Source organism: Orycteropus afer, unplaced genomic scaffold (assembly GCF_000298275.1).
Source record: "Orycteropus afer afer isolate SDZICR_OR568_19922 unplaced genomic scaffold, OryAfe1.0 scaffold00033, whole genome shotgun sequence".
In the NCBI taxonomy this organism is placed as follows: Eukaryota; Metazoa; Chordata; class Mammalia; order Tubulidentata; family Orycteropodidae; genus Orycteropus; species Orycteropus afer.
Window position 1 is genome coordinate 6758767 of NW_006921620.1, and position 25279 is coordinate 6784045.

General features: G+C 43.2%; 1 protein-coding gene across 1 annotated transcript in view; it reads left to right on the forward strand.

The window, feature by feature from the left end:
* SLC44A3 (solute carrier family 44 member 3) overlaps positions 1 to 25279 on the forward strand; it is a 110386-nt gene that overhangs the window by 23393 nt on the left and 61714 nt on the right. Inside the window, exons 6-9 of the mRNA XM_007936126.1 lie at positions 782 to 942; positions 3098 to 3187; positions 4841 to 4965; positions 14527 to 14713. Of these exons, the coding sequence (XP_007934317.1) occupies positions 782 to 942; positions 3098 to 3187; positions 4841 to 4965; positions 14527 to 14713 (563 nt within the window). The remainder of the gene's footprint in view (positions 1 to 781; positions 943 to 3097; positions 3188 to 4840; positions 4966 to 14526; positions 14714 to 25279) is intronic.

The following is a 25279-nucleotide window of genomic DNA, read 5'->3' on the forward strand; positions in this document are numbered from 1 at the left end:
CACCAGCCACTCCTCGGAAGGAAGGTTGGGCAATCACTTCTGTAGTGATACTGCCTCAGCAACCCAAGGAGGGGTCGCTATGAGTCAGGGCCGACTTGACGGCACATAACAACAACTGCAGCCTTGTACCCTTTCTTAACAGGATACAATCAAACTGGTGTTTATTTATCATTCATACAGTTGTTTGGTTGATTCCACTCATATCCTTAACAGTTCCTTAAGGAAGTATGATTTGTGTGTGTGTGCGTGTGTGTGTGTGTGTGTGTGTCATTTTTTGAAGTGTGATTTTTATGTTGTTATTGGTGTCTGGTGTCTGGGAAGGACTAATATGTGATAGTGAAAATGTCACTCCCTAAGTTTAGTTTTTGGCTTCTATTGGTCTTCATAGGAGCTCTGGTGGCACAGTGTTTAAGCACTCAGCTGCTAACCAAAAGGTTAGCAGTTCAAATTCACCAGCTGCTCCACGGGAGAAAGATGAGGCAGTCTGCTTCCATAAAGATTATAGCCTTGGGAACCCTGTGGGGCAGTTCTATTCTGTCCTATAGGGTCACTAGCAGCTGGAATTGACTTGATGGCATCAGGTTTTGTTGTTTTGTTTTGTTTTAATTTGTCTCCATAATCAATTTCCCATCCAGAGCATTAGCTAATGTGTGTAGTTGCCAGGCTTTCTAAGATTACAAACAGGATGATGCTAAATCCTTTTAATACTGCAGATTTTATGCTTTCTTGGTGGTTGAGAATTTTAAGTAAACATCTTTGCCATCTATTCTTTTATTTTTAGCAAGTCTTTTCCCTTGTTTAACCGATGCATCCCTCAAACGCCTGAATGCTATTCCCAGTTTGCATCTGTTTTGATAAATGATGTTGACACCCTGCATCGAATTCTAAGTGGAATAATGTCAGGAAGAGACACAGTCCTTGGCCTATGTATCCTCGCATTAGGTAATTTTCAGTTAATTTTACTTCAGTAACTGTGAAATGCCAAAGTGTCTAGCACTTAGATGTATGTTTCACATTGAAACGTAACTTCTTGACTTCAGTCTATAACTCCAATGCATATTTATTTTTTATATATATTTTCAGTGTGTCAGATTCAAGTTTGGAGGGCAATAAGATGGAGAGAAGGCCAGCTGGCTCTCTGCCAGGAGACCTCAGTGGATGGAGGTTGACTTATATGGGAATCATATCCCAGCATCTGGTCCTCACCTGGGCATAGGGATGGATGTGTAAAGCAGATTGCCTATTGGAAATGAAAAGTATAGCTGTCAAGGGGACCAGAAGTATATGTTTTCTGGCCAGTGTGCTCTCTCCTGTAGGAGAGCCCAATCAGCAGACTACTTGGTGAACAAGAGAAGGAGGTGTTTGCAGCCCATGTTAAATAGCATCAGACAGCAATAGCCTGTTGGCTTCAACTTCTCAGAGGAACCTGCTTGGGGTTATAGGCAGGTCAAGGACCTGAGCTGAGACATGCCTGCCCCGGGCATTTCAGGATATAGCTGCCAACTTCTGATCCTTTGACTTCCCATTTTCTGTTTCAGATTGATGGCGTCCGTTAAGATACGACATTCTCTCTGAATACTGTTACTTTAGGCAAAAGTAATAGCCTTTTATAATCCCTGCCCCCCAGTGATGCCTCCTGACCTTTTGACTGAAAGAAACTCGTTAGTCATCCATTAACATATTTTTGCCAGTTTACAAATTGAGTTTTCCATAATTTTATTACAGAAAGGTTACTAATTCCTGAGTGCTTGGGAATACTTTATGGTTATTATATAACTTCTGGACTCCTTACTTAGGCTGAGAATGACTTCAAATGACCCAAATAGGATGCTTTGACTTCCATATACTGGTGTGATGACCGTATATACCAAAATATCCAGGTTAGTTCTGATCACATATGATGACCTAATGTCTTCACACAGACATTAGATTCCTACCAGTATTAACAGTACTTATTAGATTCATAATGGTATTAACAGTTATCATTTACTGAGCATTTATCCTGTACTAGGCACTGTGTGTATTCTTAACTCATTAAAATCTCACCAGCATCATGTTATTGTTGTGTGCTGTGGAGTAGATTCCAACTCAAAGTGACTCTATATGACAGGGCAGAAGTGGTCCATAGGGTTTCCTAGGCTATAATTTCTACAGAAGCAGATCACCAGGTCTTTTCTTTCATGGAGCAACTGATGGGTTCAAACTGCTGACCTTTCAGTTAGCAGCCAAGCACTTTACTGTTGCACCACCAGGACTCCTCACCAACATTCTAAGAAGACTATTTTAACTCATTAAAACCTCCGAAGACTCCTGTCCCTATTTGTAGGAGAGGAAACTGAGGCTTAGAGAGGTCAGGTGATTCCTTGTGTGGTCCGTGTGGCCAATTTCACACATCTAGTAGGTTGCAAAGCTGAGGCTCAAACCCAAAACCTGATTCTAAAACCTGCACTCTTAACCCATACACTAAAATATGCACATGCAATCCTAATTTCTTGTTTAGAAAAAAATAAAATAGATGTGCATATTCACTGAAAGTTTGGAATAAATTTATAAACCTAAAAGCCTAAATAATGGAAAGTAATATACAGTATTTCCTACATATGGCTCATTGTATATACATTTTTCATTTTTAAAGTCACTAATATTTCATATTTAATATGAGTATCTAAGAACATTAAAGTTAAAATTCTACATAAGCCCAGTATGAGGTCAAAAGAGTTGTTAAATATGGTAAAATTTTTAAATGGCTCATTTGGAATTATAAGGAAACAAAATATCTTGGTACTTGGGAATAATACGTGCTCTTGCTCTCAGTCTCTCTCTCTCTCTCTCTCTCTCTCTCTCTTTAATTCAAGAGGAATGGTAGCACTTTTAGAAACTGCTTATAGCAGACTTAATATATATATGCTTCAGAGAGGGCCATGGGTGTGTCTTGTTTCTGTTTGGTATTGTTTGGTAGATGTCCCAAAAGACTTAAGGATTGAGTAAACTCCTCGGCCCTCATTGTGCTAGAGGCTTTAGTCATCATTGTCCCCATCATCATCACCCTCATCTTCTTTGTTGTTTTGGGGGTTTATATGTTTGTTTAATTTTTCAGTCTTGTCTTTGGCCACGATGTTCACCTTCCGATACATCTCCACGCTGCTGGTTCACATTTTCATTGCACTGGTTATTCTGGGATTGTTGTGTAAGTATTTCTACTTGATCAGTTTCTTCTTGATTAAATAAAAAGCCTTTCCATTAAGTATAGAACATTATGAACTAAATAGAGTCTTCAAGAGCATCTAGTCCAACCCCATTATTTTGCATATGAGAAAACTCAGGCCCAGAGAACACAAAGGGAGCTGCTTATGTCTCTCAGATAATAGCAAAATTAAAGCTCAATCTATCGTTTCTTCTGTTACACCCTGCCACCCACCAACTGAATGACCCTGCTGCCCCTACCATAAAAGGGAATGCCATTGCCTGTTGGAAGCATTCTAAAGGATTTTGCTTCAGTAAGTGCATGCCCACAGTTGTCATACAAAAGCTCCAACTAGTCTGAATAGACATAGGCCCTGCATTGGGGCAGGTCCTAGGGATCCTTTACTGAGCCCCTTTCCCTCTTAGTAGATAAAAGTTTATCTGGGGCTTGACAGAAAAGGGGTTCTGAGGGGCAGGGGCATTCAGGAGGCTTTGGGCAGCAACTATTTACCCAGTGTAGGTGGCACAAAAAGTTAAGCACCTGACTACTGACCAAAAGGTTGACAATTCAGATCCACTCAGAGGCACCCCAGAAGAAAGGCCTGGCAATCTGCTTGCAAAAGGTCACAGCCTTGAAAACCCCATAAGCACAGTTTTACTCTGACACAGTAGGGTAGCAATGAATCAGAATTGACTTGATAGCAACTGGTTTGTTTTTTTATTGAGTATTTTAATATTTAACAACTTATGTGAGAGCCCTGGTGGTGCAATGATTAACGTGCTTGGCTGCTAACCAAAAGGTCTGTGGTTCGAACCCACCAGCTGCTGTGGGAGAATCCCTATGGGGCAGTTCTGCTCTGTCCTATAGGGTTGTTGAGTTGGCATCAACTCAATGGCAGTGGATTTGTTTTTGGTTTATGACCACAGTGTTGTATTCTCCTCAGTAATCGGCTCTGCCCTTTGTAACTTGGAGCCTGCAGTTCACTAGGCACACAGCTGTGCCTGGTATTGGAGGGCAGGCATGATGGCCCGGGAGGGATACTTTTCCCCATCTACAGTTAGTCCAGCCACTGTGACCTTCCTGTAGTTACTGTGGATGTGGCATAAAGTAGCATTTAGTACCCAAATGCAGAGGATCAAAAATGTCAAGGTATCCTCAGAATAGATGTGTGACTTAGGTGACTCACGCAGGTGTGTTATCCTTCCAGTTTTGTGGGTAGAGAAGCCGATATCCAGGCTCCCACTGGGAGTTGTCCCCCAACAGGGCTGGTTTGAGAATTCTAGACTTTGGACTTTCATGTCGTTCCTCTAACTATCCCTTTTGTGCAGTTTCCTCCCTGCTCACACCCAGACCCACAGGAAGCACCTGTGTTCTGGGATCACCTCCTGGGCCTCCCAAAGAAAAACAGGAGCTACAGGACTGGTGGGTCCCCTGTGGCCTGCCTGACCCTTCCCAGACCTGCCCAGCCCCTCCCAAAATGTGGCTATTGCCTGTAAAGCCCCCCAGGGACTTGGGCCTTGCTGCCAAGCAGGGTTGCTGGGCTGACCAGCAGTGGCTGAACTTTGTGTGTGTGTTTGTGTGTGTGTGTGTGGTCTGCACCCTGGGTACATGTCTCATGGCATGTGATCTGAGCACTGTTGGTGTTTTGTTTTATAGTTGTCTGCGGTGTTTTATGGTGGCTGTATTACGACTATACCAATGACCTCAGCATAGAATTGGATACAGAAAGGGAAAATATGAAGTGTCTGCTGGGGTTTGCTGTTGTATCTGCAGTTATCACGGTAAGAGCTTCCCGTCAAGCAGTAAGTCAAGTGGCCAGCCAGAACTCTGAACTCTAAAGAATTGAATTCTAGCCAGAGACAACCAGAATTAGTTTTCCTTTTACCTCAAAATGTGCCTACATGATTCACTGACTTCTTTGGATTTTAGATACCTGCATAGGAATATATCAAAACTTTTTTTAAAACAATAAGAAAAAGGATCTTATTTCTTTCCAGGTCATTTCTGCCATCATCCAGAGAGTGATTTGTTATTCTTGCTGTTGTACCATTTTCATCCCCAAGTAAGGTAGACATTCATCAGGGTTGTGTGTGGGTAGTCTAGGTTTATGACAAGTCCTGTTTCCTATTTGTGAAGTGAGACATCTCCTTCTAGCCATTCTGTGCTCTGCTCTCAGAGTGGGACAGCTCCCAATGCTGTTGAACACACAGAGCCCTTTGTTCCAAACCTGCTGGCCACTGGGTTATTTTGGTCCTCAGAGAAGCTGCTGACTCTTCAGTGAACTCCCTAGTTGAAAAACAAGCTTAGAATGTGGAGGCAGCAGCTACAGGTTGTTGGGAGAGGGTGCTTGACAACTAAAAATCATACAGTTCATCCTTGAGTGACATTAAAAGTGTTAGAACCACAAGACCCTGGAGAGGGCCAGGAACCGATTTCAGGTGTCCCCCAGTCACCCTTGCTAGTGAGTTTTATGGAGGAGCAACAGCTAGGGGTCTCCACAAGCCCATGAAGGCTTTCAGCAACAGCAGATTCTCTTACCAACTTCATTCTCTCTTCTTAGGAAACCCATCAGTTCCCATAAGTGCTATCCACATTTTCTCCTTTCACAGTGAGGGTTCAGCATTATGCTCCACACATACACTGCATCAGGGAACATGTGTACAATAAAGTGTCTGATTCTAGCAGGCCCCCAGCTAAGCCAGAGTCTGTGGAGGAGCCTGGAGAAGGAGGGGCACCCTGCAGCCCAGGGTGGGTGGTGAAGCTCTTGGACTCTGGAGAGGAGGATGGGGTATGGAGCTGGGGAGAGAGCATGAGGTTCCTCCCTGAGCTCTCTAGGGGCTTCCTTTGTCTTCACATACTGGACCACTACTGGGCATACAGATCCTAGGTCCAGGGAGTAAATTCTCCTCTTCCCTGAGTGTAAGGTTAGGGGAAGGGAGGCTGTGAGAAAAGAGAGAGGGGCTGCCTCACCTGTCTGTGGAGATCCTACAGTGGGTAGTCCACTGAGAAGGGTTGAACTTTGTATAATGTTTATTTGGCACATGTGCAGCTGCCACTTACTGAGTTCCTACCAAGTGTTTGTTGCTGGGTGAGGTAGCCCAACCTTTATTCTCTTAAGGGCCCTAGATTCTCCATTGTTCTCATCATTTATTAACCCCTATTATATGCAGGTCAGAAGGAAGATGGGGCAATCTACTTCTGTAGTGATACCACCTCAAAAACCCAAGGAGGGGTCACTATGAGTCAGATCCGACTAGACGGCAGTGAGTTTGGTATTTGTGGTATGGTATTATATGCAGGAAGAGCTCTGGTTGTGTAGTGATTAAAGCATTCAGCAGCTATCTAAAATGTTAGTAGTTTGAACCCACCAGCCACTCCATGGGAAAAGATGTGGCAATCTGCTTCCATAATGATTTACAGTCTTGGAAACTCTATGGGGCAGTTCTACTCTATAGGGTCATGATGTGTCAGAATTGACTCAACAGTAGTAGGTTTATTATATTCAGGGCCCTATGCTAAGCAGTGGATCTGGCATGACACAAAACACAAGACAGCACATATCTTAAGATGACTGACAAAGCAACAACATGACATGAGCACAGAGAATGAGTCTGGACTGTGTGTCCAGGAGAAATGACTTGGACTCTAAGGCCTTAGTCTCCTCATCTGTCAGTAGGAATACTATTGTGAGGTAGCCTGTAGGGGTATAGACCTCCCTCCTCCTGGGGGCACCACCCCCCTGGAAGCTTTGTATTCCCTGGAGAGTACCCCTGGTACTGCCTGGCAGGCTGTCCTCACTCAGCTGGACAACAGAATCCAGGGAAGCAGGCTGGCTAGGAAAAAATGGATGAGCCATGACCAGCAAAAATCACTACCTGTCCCCGCTTCTTACCCTCCTCTAGCCCAGTCTGCTCCCCACAGAGCCTTGCACTGGATGAGGGAAGGGATGGGAAGAAAAAGAAAGTTATGTACTCCTGGTTGGCCACTACTTCCCATGACCGGCACTGGTCTCCAAGAGGTCTCCAAGAGGAAAGAAATTATCTGCTGCCCCTCTTCCTTCCCTTACTTACTTTGTCTTTCCCAGATAAGTGAAAGAAAAGGGAAGGCCAATGTTGGGAGAAGAAGCTGAAGAAGGGCAGGAAGGAAAACTCCTCTAACCCTCCTCCCTTGTTCATCTCTTCTCCCACCTCCTCCCCTCCCCAACCTGGAGCCAGCAGTGACCCTGAGAGCCTCACTACTGGCCTGACTCCTGAGGAAACCCTTTTCTACTGCTCAGACCTCTTGGGTAGAGATGTATTCCTGGACTTTTGAGTCCCCAGGATCTTCCTTACAAATAAATTTGAGAACATTGCTCTGGGAAGATGGGGGCCACCTGTGAATATTCTTTAAGTGGTTTCAGTAGAACCACTAGAGCAAAGAAGAAAATGCGGTGAATGGTATTAAATGCTTGCCTCATGGCATCAGTCCATGATGATAACCTAAAAAACAGCTCCCTGAAGCTTAGAGCCCAGAAGAGTGACAATAGGGCTTGCCCCATGGTTGGTGAGTCAGCTCCTGTTGCCCCAGCCTAGCTGCATGGCCCTACCTCCAGTCCCCACTAGGTAATGCTGGTCTCCATTGAGATTGGGGAAAGTAAAGCATTAGAGTTAGCTCATTACCCATAATCAACATCCTATTAGTATACTTGGAGCAAGAGAAAAGCATTATATACATATAATATGTTGTTGTTGTTGTTAGGTGCTGTCAAATTAGCTCTGACTCATAGTGAACCTATGTACAACAGAACAAAACATTACCTGGTCCTGCACCATCCTTATAAGCCTTGCTGTGCTTAAGCCCATCGTTGCAGCTCCTGTGGCAATCCAACTTGTTGAGGGTCGTACCCTTTTTCACTGACCCTCTACTTTACCAAGCATGATATCCTTCTCCAGGGAATGGTCCCTTTTGACAACGTGACCAAAGTAGGTGAGACAAAGTCTGGCCATTCTTGCTTCCAAAGAGCATTCCAGCTGCACTTCTTCCAGGACAGATTTATTCCTTCTTCTGGCAGTCCATGGTATTTTCAGTATTCTTTGCCAACACAATTCAAAGGCATCACCTCTTCTTTGGTCTTCCTTATTCATTGTCCAGCTTTCACATGCATATGAGGCGATTGAAAATATCGTGGCTTGGGTTAGGTGCACCTTAGTCTTCAAAGTGACATCTTTGCTTCCTAACACTTTAAAGAGGTCTTTTGCAGCAGATTTGCCCAATGCAATACAATGTATGATTTCTTGACTGCAGCTTCCAAGGGTGTTGATTGTGGATCTAAGTAAAATGAAATCCCTGACAACTTCAATCTTTTCTCCATTCTCCATGATATTGCTTATTGGTCCAGTTGTGAGGATTTTGATTCTCTTTATGTTGAGCTGTAATCCATACTGCAGACTGTAGTTTTTGATCTTCATCAGTAAGTGCTTCAAGTCCTCTTCACTTTCAGCAAGCAAGGGTCATCTGCATATAACAGATTGTTAAGGAGTCTTCCTCTAATTCTGATAGCATGTTCTTTTTCATATAATCCAACTTCTTCAGTTATTTGCTCAGCATACAGATTAAATAAGTATGGTGAAAGGATACAACCCTGGCATACAGTCTTCCTGATTTTAAATCTTGCAGTATTCCCTTGTTCTGTTCAAATGACAACCTCTTGGTGTGTGTACAGGTCCTGTATGAGCAAAATTAAGTGTCCTGAAGTTCCCATTCTTCACAATGTTGCCCATAATTTGTTATGATCCACACAGTTGAATGCCCTTGCATAGTATAACCAGGTGATTCTGGTATTCTTTGCTTTCAGCTAAGATCTATCTGACATCAGCAATGATATTCCTTGTTCTACATCCTTTTCTAGTGTAGTGATATCACCTCGGAAACCCAAGGAGGGATCACTATGAGTCAGGTCCTACTTGGGGACACATAACAACAACATCCTTTTCTGAATCAGGCTTGCATTTCTGGAAGTTCCCTGTCAATGTACTGCTGCAACCATTTTTGAATTATCTTCAGCAAAATTTTCTTTGCATGAATATTAATAATTTTGTTCAATAATTTCCACATTCTGTTGGATCACCTTTCTTTGGACGGACACAAATATCTCTTCCACTCAGTTGGCTGGGTAGCCATCTTCCATAATTTCTTAGCATAAATGAGTAAGAGCCTCCAGTGCTGCATCTGTTTGCTGAAACATCTCAGTGGGTATTCCATCAATCCTGGAACCATGTTTTGCCACTTTCTTCACTGCAGCTTGAATTTCTTCCTTCAGTACCATTGGTTCTGGATCATATGCTACCTCTTGAAATAGTTGATCATCAACCAATTATTTTTGGTACAGTGACTCTGTAGTCCTTCCATCTTCTTTTGATGCTTTCTGCATCATTCAATATTTTGCCTGTTGAATCCTTCAGTATAGCAATTCACAGCTTGAGTTTTTTCTTAAGTTCTTTCAGCTTGAGAAATGCCAAGCATGTTCTTTCCTTTTGGTTTTCACTCCAATATTTGCACATTTCATTATAATACTTTACTTTGTCTTCTTGAGGCGCCCTTTGAAATCTTCTGTTCAGCTCTCTTATCTCATCATTTCTTCCATTCACTTTAGCTATTCTCCATCCAACAGCAAATTTTAGAGTCTTTTCTGACATTGACTTTGGTCTTTTCTTCCTTTCCTGTCTTTCTAATGACCTTTTGCTCTCTTCACGTATGATGCTCTTAATGTCATCTGACAACTTGTCTGGTCTGTGGTCATTGGTGTTCGATGTGTGAAATCTGTTCTTCAGATGGTCTCTAAATTCAGGTAGGACATAATTAAGGTTGTATTTTGGCTCTCTTGGACTTGTTTTAATTGTCTTCCACTTCAACTTGAACTTGTATATGAGCAATTGATGATCTGCTCCACAGTCAGCTCCTGGCCTTGTTTTGACTGATGATAGTGAGCCTTTTTCCAAAATGTAGTCGATCTGATTCCTGTGTATTCCATCTGATGAAGTCCACATTTATAGCCACCACTTATATTGCTGAAAAGAGGTATTTGCAGCAAATACATCGTTGGTCTTGTAAAATTCTATCATGTGATCTCCAGCATCATTTCTATCATCAAGGCCATATTTTCCAACTATGGAAACTTCTTCTTTATTTCCAACTTTCACATTACAATCACTGGTAATTATCAATACATCTTGACTGCATGTTTGGTCAATTTTAGACTGCAGAAGTTGGCAAAGTCTTCAATCTCTTCATTTTTTACTTTAGTGGTTTGTGTGTAAATTTGAATAATAATAGTATTAACTGGTCTTCCTTGTAGGCAGATGGATATTATCCTATCACCAACAGCACTGTGCTTCAGGATAGATCTTGAAACATTCTGTTTGATGATGAATGCAACACCATTCCTGTTCAATTTGTCATTCCCAGCATAATAGACCATATGATTGTCTGGTCGATACCAGTCTATTTCAGCTCACTAATGCCTAGGATATCTATCTTTATTCATCTCTTTTCATTTTTGAGAACTTCCAGTTTTCCTAGATTCATACTTTGTACATTCCACATTCCGATTATTAATGGATGTTTGCAACTGTTTCTTCCAATTGAGTTGTGCCACATCAGCAAATGAAGGTCCTGAAAACTTTACTCCATCCACGTCATTTAGGTCAACTATACTTTGAGGAGGCAGCTCTTCCCCAGTCGTATTTTGAGTGCCTTCCAACTTGAGGGACTCATCTTCTGGCACTATATCAGACAATGTTTCATGGCTATTCATAAAGTTTTCCAGTTATGTATCAGACACTGTTTCACTGCTATTCATAAGGTTTTCAGTGGCCAATTTTTTCAAAAGTGGATGGCCTCATCCTTCTTCCCAGTCTGTCTTAGTCTGGAAGCTCTGCTGAAACCTGTCCACCAATGGTGGTGTTGCTGGTATTTGAAATACCAGTGGCATAGCCTCTATCCTTGCAGCAACACACAGGCCACCACAGTACAACAAACTGACAGACAGGTGGTGGACATATACTAAACAAGTTTTAAAATATGAATGCATTTAGATACACACATGTTAGCATTCTACTTGGGAGCCAGAAGCCAAGTTTATTTCCTTAAAGATTCTATCATTTTGCTTCATTACAATTTTAAATCCAAGTAGTCCCTAGGTTAGAACATCAGATGGAGTTGTACTTGCATGTTAATGTTATGTAAATTTGCCCTTAGTTTGAAACAATTGACCTAGGCTTGACTCACAACAAATTCTTCATCCAGGTACCTTCACAAGGCTTCATGTGCAGCTTTTAAATCATTGAAAAGGCCTCAGACCTTTTCTTGCACTAATCCAAACTAAACCAAACTACTGTCTTCAATTCATCTCTAACTCATAGCAACCCAGTAGTACAGAGTAAAACTGCCCCATAGGGTTTCCAAGGCTGTAAATCTTTCAAGCAGACTGTCTCACTTTCTCTCACAAAGTGGCTGATAGGTTTGAATAGCCAACCTTTCGGTTAGCAACTGAATGTTTTAACCGTTGCACTACCAGAGTACCTTCTTACACTAAAGAAAGGCTAAATAAGAGCCATATGCACCTGTTCACTTTACCTACAAATCCTATTTAGAGACTTACTTAGACTTTTAGATTTAAAGACACATTTAGGAACAGATCTTGCTTGTAATCCAGGAACTGCCTATATAGTGTTGTTGTTATGTGCCGTTGAGTCGGACCTGACTTGTAGTGACCCCTCCTTGGGTTTTTGAGGTGGTATCTCTGCGGAAATAGATTGCCCAACCTTCCTTCCAAGGAGTGGCTGGTGGGTTTGAACTGCCAGCCTTCTGGTTAACAGTCAAGTGCCTTAGGCACTATGCTACCAGAGCTCCCGCCTGTATAGTACAAACAAACAAGTCTCTCTTCTTTGATGAGTGTGATAGGCATTGAGAATGCCTACTCAGCCTTTAAGACTTAAGGGTCTCCTCTGAATGTCTCTCTGGTCTCTCCTGACACTCCTACAGTCCAGTCAGGAGGCTCTGTGAGATGCTCCCAGAGCAGCTTCTGAAGTTCATCTCACTGTTCTTTGACTCTGTGTGTCCTGCGCTTGACTGTGAGGTCTTTGAGGACAAGAATGTCCAACCCAGCTAAAAGAGATCAAATGGCATTGCAGGCCAAGGAAGAGGACAGCGTGTGGGGTCACATGAGCAGGAGAGAGACCTGAAGGAAGTTCCCTTGGTGGAAGCCAGAGATGCAGGTGCAGGGATGAGCCATGATGTCAGGAAGGACCTAATCTGCCATTAGAGTTGAGAGCACTGGGGAGCTATTGATAGATTTTAAGCAGGGAAGTGACATCCTTGGCTTTACTCTCTACAGAGGTCCCTCCCACAGTGGAATAGGAGAAGTGTTGGGTGGGAACTCAGGAGGATTAAAAGCAGGCGGCCAGTGAGAAAGTTATTGTGTCCAGATGGAGAGAGGATGAAGCTTGAGTTGTAGCATCAGTCATAAGGATAGAGAAGTGAGGATGGACCAAGAGGTATTTGTGAAACTCAATCAGAAGTAATTGGGAATGTGCTCTGAGCTGGGCACTGTGACAAGTCTTTAGCAATAAGGAATGGCCCTGCCCTCAAGGAGCTAAAATCTAATGGGAAATTCAGACAAGTAAATGTCTGTAGTAGAATATGTTGAGTGCTACAATAGGGTAAGTACAGGGTAAAATAGGAGCACACAAGACTTATTTTTGGAGGGTTCAGAAAAATTATGGCCACTGGAGGTAGGGAATATAGGGGAAAGAGGAGATTAAGTTCAGGTCAAATGAGTTTGAGGCACCTGCAAAACATCTGGACACAGAACCCTTGCCCATAACTACTGTACTTATCCAACAGACAGTGAAAGGTGAGGTCTGAAAGATTTGATTTGAAGACTGTTAGCATCTACAAGGTTGTTAAAACCACAAAGGAGTAGGAAATGCCCCCCAAAGATTCCAGAAGCACTAACTGAAGAAATGGGAGACAACCAGAAGAATGAGAGCTCATGAAGGCCAAAGAACGTTTTTAAAAAGCAGGAATGGACAAGCATTTCAAATGCCATACTGAGGTCAAGCACAAACCTGAAATGTTTCCATGGTCACATTGGGTTTCCATGGAGTCCCAACACAGAGTGACCTTAGGGAGAGCAGTTTTAGGAGAGTGTTTGGGTTGGGAAGTTTACAGGCAGTCAGAGTGGTGAGTGTAGACTACTTCTTGAAGAAGCTTGATGTAAAGGGAATGAGAGAGATGGCAGTGGCTAGATGGGGATGTGGGATAGAAGATAGTTTGTTTTTTCAAGGCTTAAAACCAGTTTATTCTGTTTTCACCCATTGCTGAGAATTTGCATTTCCATCCTAGATACACTGAATCAGAATCTACATTTTCACGTGTGTGCATAAGAATCCCCGGGGGTTCTTGTTAAAATGTAGATTCTGATTCAGCATATTTGGGGTAGAAATGCAAATTCTCAGGAGGGGGGTCAAACCGGAATGAACCAGTTTGAAGCCCTAGTTTCTTTAATATGAAAGACTTACAGATATTTATATGCAGAGAGGAAAAAGCTAGTAGAGAAGAAGGCATAGATGTCACTTTGAGGCATCAATGTCCTTTTCTCTCATGTTCATATCCCCTGACCTTTTGCAGTGCCTCAGCATTCTCTGACTACCGTGAGTGCACTGGGGATGGTGGAGGGAAGTGGGGGGCAGATGTGGATATAAGACAGTGCCCTGACCCTAAAGGAGCTTATTCTTATTTTCTCTTGTTCTTTAACCAGATTGCAAGCTCCTTTATGGAAGAGGCTGTTCACTGTTACATCAGCAAGATCTAGCACAGGGACAAGCACATAAGAGGTACTCAGTGTTTGCATGAGGCCTCCACAGAATTTATCTGCTCAGTTATAACAAAAATAATGACTAACGATCTTAAAAGAGCTGTTTACTGCCTTGGAAACAACATAGACACAAATCTCAGAGCGTCCCACCAGGGAGATGAGGGAGCTGGCATATTTGTATACCAGTTCCCATCAGCCATTGCCAGAGAGCTGCTCCTGGGAGGTGAGGAGGAATTCCCTGGCACTACTGGCCTGCTGTATTTACTACTATGAATTTTATCACACATATATGTATGCTTTCTTTGTAAAAAATGTTATTGTGGTAGAATACATATAAAAAGACAATTACATGACAATAATTTCATTAAAAAAAAAAAGAGCTGTTTACTGAGATGTTAGTGAAGTATGTGTTTGTTTTCAGAAGGAAAACTCCACCCAGTTCACCATTATTTTGAAATAATTTATTGTAATACGCTTTTCTCACCAGGTGGTTCTGCTCATTCTGATTTTTGTCCTCAGAAAGAGAATAAAATTGACAGTTGAGCTTTTCCAAGTCATAAACAAAGCCATCAGCAGCTCCCCCTTCCTGCTGCTCCAGCCACTGTGGACATTCGCCATCCTCATTTTCTTCTGGGTCCTCTGGGTGGCTGTGCTGCTCAGCCTGGGAACTGCAGGTAAGGAAGTGGGTGTGGGTCCTGTCACCTTGGAGTTGTGCACAGAGACACCACCATTTTGGAACCATCAGCTTGTTTCTGTAGGGAACAAACCTCTCCTACCAGCAGAGGTGTCTGATGACAACAGTGATGATGTTAGGGACTCTGTCATGGAGGAAAGCAGGAAATTCTTTCCCCTCTTTTGTTTTGGCTTTAAAGAAACTGAATTTGTGTTTCCTGAGAGAATACACCCAGTAAGAACTGAAAGAGCTTTAGGGAAAACTACAATGTGAACAAAGGCCTGTAGAAAGAATAGTCTCACATATCTCTAGGTTTGAATTTGATCCAAAGTAATCTGCCAGCCCCTATCACATCAGTTACTCTGTAGGAGAAAAGACCTGATGATCTGCTCCCATAAAGATTATATCCTAGGAAACCCTCCAGGGCAGTTCTGCTTGGTCACATGTGATTGCTGAGAGTCAGAATCAAGTCAACAGCACACAACAGCAATCAAATCAGTTAAGTAAATGATAAATAAGAACCCAGGAAAAAGTCTTAAATCTTCTGTTGTGCTCAGCAGAGGCAGCTTAAGTTTAAAGAAAGTGCACACAGAAGTTCACGCTCTTTTGGTCCTGAAAAATCAGCACTCTGTATTCCATTCTCTTGTCATACCCAAACAATGGTTCTCTGCCAGGGGTATTTCTCAGATTCACCTATGGTGCTTTACAAAGATATAGATGGCTGGACCCAATCCTCAGAGATTCTGAGGTAATTGGTTTAAAGTATGTTCAAGTATCTATATTTTTTTAAAAAAAACTCCATAACAGATTTTGAAGGGCAGCCAAATAGTAGAGCCATACTATTTGCAGAGCTGCTCTGAAACCAGATGGGAACTTATGCCAGAATGTGTATCACTCCATTGCTTCCTTCATCAAGAAAGTCTTGCTATAGGGGAAAAAAAGAAAGAAAAGAAAAGCTGAGCAAAAAACAATGTGCTTAGAGACACAGTTGATCTGCATTCTAGTGGAAGTTCCTTATTTCATTGCATGTTGTTGTTGTTGTTATGTGCCATCGAGTTGGACCCGACTCATAGCGACCCCTCCTTGGGTTTCTGAGGCAGTATCACTACAGAAGTAGATTGCCCCATCTTCCTTCCGAGGAATGGCTAGTGGGTTTGACCTGCCAGCTTTCTGGTTAGCAGTCAAGTGTCTTAGCCACTATGCTACCAGAGCTCCCCATTGCATGTTAGTAATAAAAAATGTAAGAGTGGCAGCTAGTCAATGGACCACACTTTGAGTAGCACTGTTTCAAACCTCCTCTAACTCCTCTATTCGATTTGGTTAAGACCCATATTCACACTCTGATGTAAATACAAAGGAGTAAGTTGATTGCTGAGACTGTCACTAGGCAAATGAGAACAGATGTCAGATCAGCAAGACTAATGCAATTCTTTAATTTTTTCATAAAGTTTATTTTGTCCCTTATTGGCCATGTATGTAAGAACAATTGCTAGGTAGTAGATTCTTAGTGAACTTTGTTCCCTTCCCTCTTCTCTGGAGTTAACTGACTCTTTGGAGATTCCTTCAAGATGGCCAGCAGGCTCCCTGGGAGTTACAGCCCTTGGAAACCCATATCCACAGAGATGCCTTAGAGGCACCTCTTCTGTTAGGGATTTCTGGAAGCTTATTGACAGCTGCAGTGAACTTCCAACAATTACCCAGGAAGGAACTGTTTTGGTTACTTTGTGCTACTCTGACAGAAAATACCACAAATGGATGGCTTTAATAAACAGGAGTTTATTCTTATAGTTTTGGAGGCTAGAAGCCTGAGTTCAAAGTGCCAAGCTCAAGGGGATGGGTGAAAGCCCCTCGACCTTGGGCTTTAGCTCTGCCTCTTGCTCCTGCCACTAGAACTAGAGGCATCTCTTCACTCAGGCAGCTGCTGGCTGCTGAGGCTAACAAGCCCAAAGTCGACAAATAAAATGGCACAGCCTTAATTTTACCAAACAACAGAGCAGACCACTAGTTCAAGTCCAGGGACAGTCCCAAGATTGGCAGGAAACACGGCAGGCTGCTGAATGAAGATTTAGCTGCACTCAGGGTCTAAGCATGCCAAAGAGCTGCAGACCATTCCCAAAGTTTCTCCTTATGTACTGGAAGCAGACCACATCCCTAAAGCAGCTACTCAGCTGCTCACAGCAGATTCCACCATGGATTTGATTGCCAGTCTCATCCTGGGGAATAACTATAATCAGCTGCCCAGACACTCAAAACCAGGCCAACTCAAGTTGACATATAACCTTAACTACCACAGGAACCTTGGTCAAACAGGTACAGGACTATAGTCAATCAGAGTGGGGTTTGTCTAGGAGTGACAGAAAACTCAAAACAACAATGACTTAACCAGGATATAATTTCTCTCTTACATAAATGAAGTCTACAAGGAGAGCCCATACCACTATAGTCTTCCAGAGGTTGACCTAGGAGCCTAATTTCTTATTCTACTCTATTTACCATTTGCTTCCACTGCATAGGTGAAGTGGCATTTGGTCTCCAACCACAGTGTCCTATTCCAGATAATGAAGGTGGCAGGTAGGAAGACAAGCTCCTTCACCCCTTTCCAGAAGTCATCAGCTGCATTTCCACTTATAACACATCAGCCAAATCCTAGTTGCATAGCAACACCTATCTGCAAGAGAAGCCAGGAAGTTTTATTTCAGACAGCCAAGTATGCATTTAAAAATTAGAGGCTTTATTAAACCAAAAAAAAAAAGAGATAGGAATAGATACTGGGGACCACAGCAACATTGAACAGTCTTCCTCTAGCTTCCTTACTTGAAGTGGTCTCAATACTGGTCAGAAATGAAGACCTGAAGGTGCATGAAGGGAAACAAGCATTTGTTCGAAAATCTAAATTCTAAGCTATGTACTAGACACTTTCTTATGTTCTTCCCTGCAGTACAATGAATTACTTAATTGACTATAGCCATAGTCCTCCATTTTGTGATATATTGTAAATGCTAGCCTCTATGCCAGGAGCTCTGGTAGTGTAGTGCCTAAAGGCACTTGACTGCTAACCAGAAGCCTGGCGGAAGATGGGGCAATCTACTTCCGTAGTGATACTGTCTCGGAAACCCAAGGAGGGGTTGCTATGAGTCGCTTCCGACTCGACAGCACGTAACAACAACAACAAGCCTCTATGCCCTTTTAAGGGAGCTCTGGTGGCATAATGCCTAAGGCATTTGCATGCTAACCAGAAGGCTGGTGTTTCAAACCCACCAGCCACTCCCGGAAGGAAGGTTGGGCAATATACTTCCATAGTGTTACCACCTCAGAAACCCAAGGAGGGGTTGCTATGAGTCAGATCCAACTCCATGGCAGTGGTTGCATTTTTTATGTATGCCTTTTTTAGGATGGGATGTATCCTGAATCCTGCCTTAGTCACCTTAAGTGACTTAGTTTCCTTGAGGGTGTATATGTAAATGTCGTGGCAAAGTTCGCTTTCTCTTGCTCTGGCTCCTACATTTGGTTCCTCAGCATCTCACTCCTACTTGAGACAGCAACCAGTCAGTTGTCTAACCTGCCAACTCGGTTTTGCCAGCCCCTGCAACCAAGTGAGTAAGGAGAATCCTCCAGACCTATGCCTGACCAACAGATTTGGAACTTGCCAGCCTCCCAGCCTCCACCCCTGCATGAGCCATATCCTTGGCAGTTGTGAGTTCTGTGAGATGTTACAGTGAAATACAGAACCCTAAGGCAGGAGGGAGAGTATTGAGGAGAAGAGGAGTTGATGTTAGGGATGATGGAGTGGTACAGCAGTTTGGCAAAGTTGGGCATTTGGGACATCTTTAACCTCCGCCTCCTAGGGACCCTTGTGATATAGGTTACTATTTTCAGGTTACAGGCAAGAAAACTGAGGTTATGAGCCAGTAATCTCCAGTGGTTCTTTCTGATTGCAGAGCTCTAGAATAGAGCCAGTGCTATGTCCACTACCTCACAGTCAAGCTGGTGCTTGAGCCCTTGCTCCTAAAAAATCACCAGAGAAAAGGTTAAATCTTGGGAAACATTGCACAGGACCATGAAGCTGCCTTCTTTCTAACGAAAAGAAACCAAACTCACTGCCATTAAGTCAATTCCAACTCATAGTGACCCTCTTTGGGTTTCCAAGGCGGTAAATCTTTACAGAAGCAGATTGTCCAGTTTTCCTTCTGCAGAGTGGCTGGTAGGTTTGAATTGCCAGCCTTCTGGCTAGCAGTCAAATGCCTTAGGCACTACACCACCAGAGCCTTCCTCTGACACCAGGAAAATAACTTTTTAGAGCACAGCCATTCCACTCCACTGGCTCCCACTGACTGTGGGTCTGGATAAAAGAAATTGCCTCTGTGGTGAGAACACATGCTTTGGAGCAGGACACATTCATTCCTTCAGTCTTTTACAAATATTTGGCAGTGATACCGTGGAAGAAAGGCCTGGCAGTCAGCTCCTGTAAAGATTACAGACAAGAAAACCCTGGGGACTAGTTCTCCTCTGTAACACGCAGGGTCACCGTGAATTGGAATCGACTTGATGGCAACAAGTTTGAGGTTTTTTGGTTTGTGGGGACTAGGTACTGAGCAAAACTCTAGGAAAAAAAATGAGAAACAAGACAGAGGTGGTTTTTCTCCTCACAGCACACAGAATCTGGAAGAACAGGTAGGCAATTAAACACGTGATCACAGTAAACATTGATGACTGTTATGATAGAAGAAATTTGGGGAGCTATGAGAGCCCTGGAATGAAGACTAACACACTTTGTGAGTCAGGGAAGGCTTCTCAAAGGATAGGCTGGAAATTGCCAGAAGATCAGAAGATACAGAAAGAAGCAAAAGGGGATTCAGTGGGGCTGGGATAGAGCACAAGGAGAGAGCCTGGTCACGGGACAAGGTAGAGTCTAGACTGCCTAAGAGTGGAACAAATCACAGAGTGACATTGTGGTGAGCTGCCAGCACTGTGCCCTTTAAGTTCACCTGCTTAGGCCCAACTTGGGCCCAGAGTCCACAGGAGTTAAATAGCCCCTGGCTCCAGGTTTGAGAGCAGTAGGGGCAGGGAGCCAAATAAATTTTTTCAGCTAAAGGTAGCACCACATTGCTCTGCTGCCTTGCAGCATCGTGTATCGGAAGCGTGATGGTTCTCATAGACAGGAGCAAAACAGCAGACTCTTTTCTGTGGACTAATTTTGGTCTTTCCTCAGTAGGTAAATATTTGTGAATTTTCATTGTGTAGATGGAGGAATGAGTTAATATTTTAACGTGTCAAAAAAAAAAAAAGTACAGGAGGGAAAACATAGGGATGAAATTAGGTTGAAGGAATAGAGTGAGAGGAATAGGACGGGAAAGAAAACTTGTTGTCCAGGACCTCATGGAGATATCTATAAGAATCGAAGCTGCCACACAGAGCCACTACCCCATTTCCTTCCCCCACTGTCGTCATTAAAATCAGATTGGCCTGTTCCTTCAGGCCATCTGACTCTCCTTGTCACTGACCTGTGGGTGGACCTAGGTGTACAGAACTCCCTTTGTTTCCAAAGGCCTTTTCACGCAGGGCAAGAGCTATGCCCTGAGAGGCCAAAGAGGAAACAGGGCTGCTCAGGTCAGCAGCGGGCATTGCTTTACCTCAATTGTTTTGATTGTCAGAAGATGCCCCAGCTGCATTGTAAGAGACTGTGAGCTGCCCCCACTCTTGTGAAAATACGGGAGGTGATTTGTGTGGAGGGTAATGTCTGCATAGGGCTTGCTTGTTTAACTCAACATTTCCTAAGGTAGTTACAGTGGAGACAGACTCTTCTCTGTGGACTAATTTTGGTCTTTCCTTAGTAGGTAAATATTTGTGAATTTTCATTGCATAGTTGGAGGAATGAATTGATATTTTAATGTGTCAAAAAGAAAAAAAGTACAGGAAGGAAAACATAGGGGTGAAATTAGGTTGATTGTTTTTACCCAGATGAGCTTATTTCTGAGAAGATTGTTAATAAGCTGTTCACTAGCTGACAGACTTTGGTTTGTTTATGGGAGTCCCTGGGTGGTACAAAGGGGTAATATGCTTGACTACTCACTGAAAGCTTGGAGGTTGGAGTCCACCCGGAAGAAAGGCCTGGCAATATATTTCTGAAAAATCAGCCACTGAAAACCCTATGAAGCACAGTCCACTCTGACACATGGGATTGCCATGAGTTAGAATTGACTCAGCTCACTGCATACTGTTTGCTTGTTTGGGGATTGTTTCAACAAGGCTCCAGTAATTGATGGAATACCCATTAGATGTTTCAACAAATGGATGCCTCACTGGAGGCACTTACTCGGCTATGTCAAGAGATTTAGAAGACAGCTACCGGCCAACTGACTGGAACAGATCCATATTTGTACCCATCCCAAAGAAAGGTGGTCCCACAGAATGTGGAAATTATAGAACAATATCATTAATATCACATGCAAGTAAAATCTAGCTGAAGATAATTCAAAAACAATTGCAGCAGTATATTGACAGAGAGTTTCCAGAAATGTAGGCTGGATTCAGAAGAGGACATGGAACAAGTGGTATCATTCCTGATGTCAGATGGATCTTAGCTGAAAGCAAAGAATACCAGAAAGATGTTTACTTGTATTTTGTTGACTATGCCAAAGCATTCACTTGTATGGATCATAACAAATTATGGATAACATTGAGAAAAATAGTAATTCCAGAACACTTGATTGTACTCATGAGGGACCTGTACATAGATCAGGAGGCTGTCATTCAAACAGAACAAAGGGATACTACATGGCTGAAAATCGGGTAGGGAGTGTGTCAGGGTTGTATCCTTTCACCATACTTATTCAATTTGTATGCTGAGCAAATAATCCAAGAAGCTGGATTATATGAAGAAGAACATGGTATCAGGATTGGAGGAAGACTCATTAACAACCTGCAATACACAGATGACACAACTTTGCTTGCTGAAAGTGAGGATGACTTGAGGCACTTCCTGATGAAGATTAAAGACTACAGTCTGCAATATGGATTACACTTCAATATAAAGAAAACAAAAGTCCTCACAAACAGTCCAATAAACAGCTTCACAATGGATGGAGAGAAGATTGAGGATGTGGAGGTTCTACAATCAACACCAATGGAAGCAGCAGTCGAGACATTAGACCACATATTGCATTGGGAAAATCTGCTGCAAAAGACCTCTTTCAAGTGCTGAAGAGCAAAGATGTCTCCTTGAAGACTAAGGTGCCCCTAACCCAAGCCATGGTATTTTCAATCACTTCTTATGCATGTGAGAGTTGGACAATGAATAAGGAAGACCGAAGAAGAGTTGATGCTTTTGAGTTGTGGTGTTGGAGAGGAATGTTGAGAGTGCCATGGAGTGCTAAAGGGACTAATAGATCTGTCCTGGAAGAAGTGCAGCCAGAATGCTCCTTGGAAACAAGAGTGGCCAGACTTCGTCTCACCTACTTTGGTCATGTTGTCAGTAGAAACCATTCCCTGGAGAAGGATACCATGCTTGGTAAAGTGGAGGGTCAGTGAAGGAGGGGAATGCTCTCAATGAGATGCACTGACAACAGTGGCTTCCATGATGGGCTCAGGTATAGCAAGGATCAGGAGGCTGGCACAGGACTGGGTAGTATTTCGTTCCACTGTGTATAGGGTTGCTATAAGTCAGAGATGACTCAATGGCACCTAACACCAATGACAACACTAAGGCCCCCCAGCAATAACACTTATTCATTAGTCAGTTGGGACTTGTCTGCTACAAGCAATATGATGGTGACCACTAAAATCCAGTGGAAATAAGTGAAAACTGTAGTAACATAAGGCCCCAACAGGTGCTACTGGCTGGTTGGAAAGAGTTCTGGTGGCATAGTACCAAAGACATTTGACTGATAACCAGCAATCGGTTCAAACCCACCAGCCACTCAAACCCACCAGCTGTTCTGTGGAAGGAAGATGAGGCAATCTACTTCCATAAGTAATTACCACCTTGGAAACCCAATGGGGGTCTCTGTGAGTCAGAATCAACTCAGTTCACCTCTGGTTGTAGTTAACGTGATCCGGAAGGCTCAGAGTCTGAATAAGAGAAGAGACTCGTTTTGTGGGAACTTTCCTGGCCAGGACTGGGTGGGACCATGCAAATAAGTTGTGTGGTACTCTAATGTGAGGATTGGTTAGTTTTGCTATGCTACTGGGCTTAAAACAAACCCTCCTAGAGGCAGAAGAGGGGATCTCACTACCATGAAGAGAAAAGAACCAGAGATGGAATGGATCACGTCCTTGGACCTGAGAGCCCTGCACTGGGATCCTCCTTGGCAGAGAGACAGCACAGATGACTTGCAGAGACAATCGACAGAGAAGAGCAGCTGAGATGACCACAGAGGAACTAAGAGGCACAAGACAGAGCAGTGGGCTTGCTGGCCCACAGAGCAAGAAAACTGAGTGCCTTTGGGCAGGAGGCTTGGTGGTGGAATGAGGTGAATGTAGGTGTGTCTATCGTCAGAGCTAATAGCTTTACCCAAGACAAGAGGCCAAGGGCCAGAGAGGTGTGCCTTAGGGTATGGCTGAGGGAAGACTGCCCTGATCAAAGAATTGTATCCTGAGTGCATTCCTGAACCTAAAATGTAGCCTGTTACTTTCCTAATAAACCCTATAATCATGAGTATTTTCTGTGAGTTCTGTATGGCCCTTGCAATGAATTATTGAACCCAGTAGGGACACAGTGAGTGCCATGGGAGGGACAGTTTTTGTCAGAGTTAGTAAAAAGGCTGGAGGGTGGTGGCATGTTTGGCCTCATAGAGATAAGCCTTGGGCTGCTAATGGTGGTACTGTCTCCTGCCTCATGGTTGGGGGAGGTCAAAAGATGCTGCCTCTAAGCCCTTTTTGTAGCCATGCTTGGCAAGGAGGCAGCATGGTTGGACAGAGAGGTTTCTATGGGTCCCCAGCCATGGCCCTGGGGTCCACACTGGCTCTGGCCTTCCTTGTGTGTTAATCCTCTGTGCTTTCCTTTTCCCATTTTTGCAATAGAAAAAATGAAGGTTTCACCAGGCTGCCTCACAAAAATGTTAAGAGACTGAGATGGGATTGAGTTTTGCTTTGCAAATAAGAGCTCATAGATATTCTTCTTTGTACTGTATTAGAAATCAGTGTTGACTAAGGAATATCTGAGGAGTTCTGGTGGCACAGTGCCTAAGGTATTTGACTGCTAACTAGCAGGTGGTTCAAACCACCCAACCACTCTGTGGAAGGAAGATGAGGCAATCTACTTCCATAAATAGTAACCACCTTGGAAACCCAATGGGGTTGCTATGAGTCAGAATTGACTCGATGGCAGTGAGTTCTTTGGGTTTTTTTTTTTTTTTTTAAGGAATATCTAGTACAGGCTTGAGGTTCATAGTTTATTTTCTCATCTGCCTGGCATATTGGAGAACATAGTTTAAAAGACAATTATCTTATCTTGCTTGAGCTATTAGAGATCTAGAAGATAACAAGTCATTTCACAAAAGCCTGCAATTGGGCCAGCCCTGTCCTAGGAATGGTGTGAAGGGAAGTGGAACAGGCAAGATTTGAAACAGGGTCTGCATTTAAGAAGTTTATAGTTCCCTTAACAAGGGGCAAAGAAAACTCAATCAATCAGTCAATGCACAATTTTAGTCATACAAACACTACACTGCAAAAATGCAGTATGTAGTCTTCATTTCCTAGGGTTTCCATAACAAAATACCACAAACTGGGTGGCTTATAAGAACAAAAATTTGTTGTCTCACAGTTCTGGGGCTGAAAGTTGAGATCAGAGTGTCAGCCATCTTGGTTTTTTCTGAGGCTTTGAGGAAGAATCTGTTCCATGCCTCTCTCCTAGCTTCTGGTAGCTCCAGGCATTTGTTGGCTTGTAGCTGTAGCATCACATGGTGTCCTTCCTCTGTCCTCCTTCATATACCTTCTCCTCTTTTATAAGGAAGTGACTTAGATTGGATGAAAACCACCTCACTCCAGTGTGACATCCTTTAACCTAACTGATAACAACTTTAAAGACACTATTTCCAAACAGGGTCATATTCACAGGTGCGTTGTTGTTGTTGTTATGTGCCGTGGAGTCAGACCCAACTCATAGCGACCCCTCCTTGGGTTGCTGAGGCGGTATCACTATGGAAGTAGATTGCCCGACCTTCCTTCCGAGGAGTGGCTGGTGGGTTTGAACCACTAGCCTTCTGATTAGCAGACAAATGCCTTAGGCACATTCACAGGTGCAGGGGTTAGGATTTCAACATACCTTTTTGGAGGACACAATTCAAGCCATAACAGCCTCTTTTCCCACAGCTACCCCCTGAAATATGCCTAGGTCCCCAAACATCACTTTGTTTTCTTTGTTCTTACCCAAGCTTCTTTGGTCCACCAGCCCCCTCTCAGTCATTTCAGCCCAGGAGATTTGGGTGTGTTCTCTTCTGCCTCTCTAAAAAAACAAATAAACAAACAAACTCACTGCCATCGAGTCAATTCTGACTCATAGCGACTCTCTTTGTGTTTCCGAGGTGATAAATCTGTACAGAACTAGATTGCCCAGTCTTCCTTCTGCAGA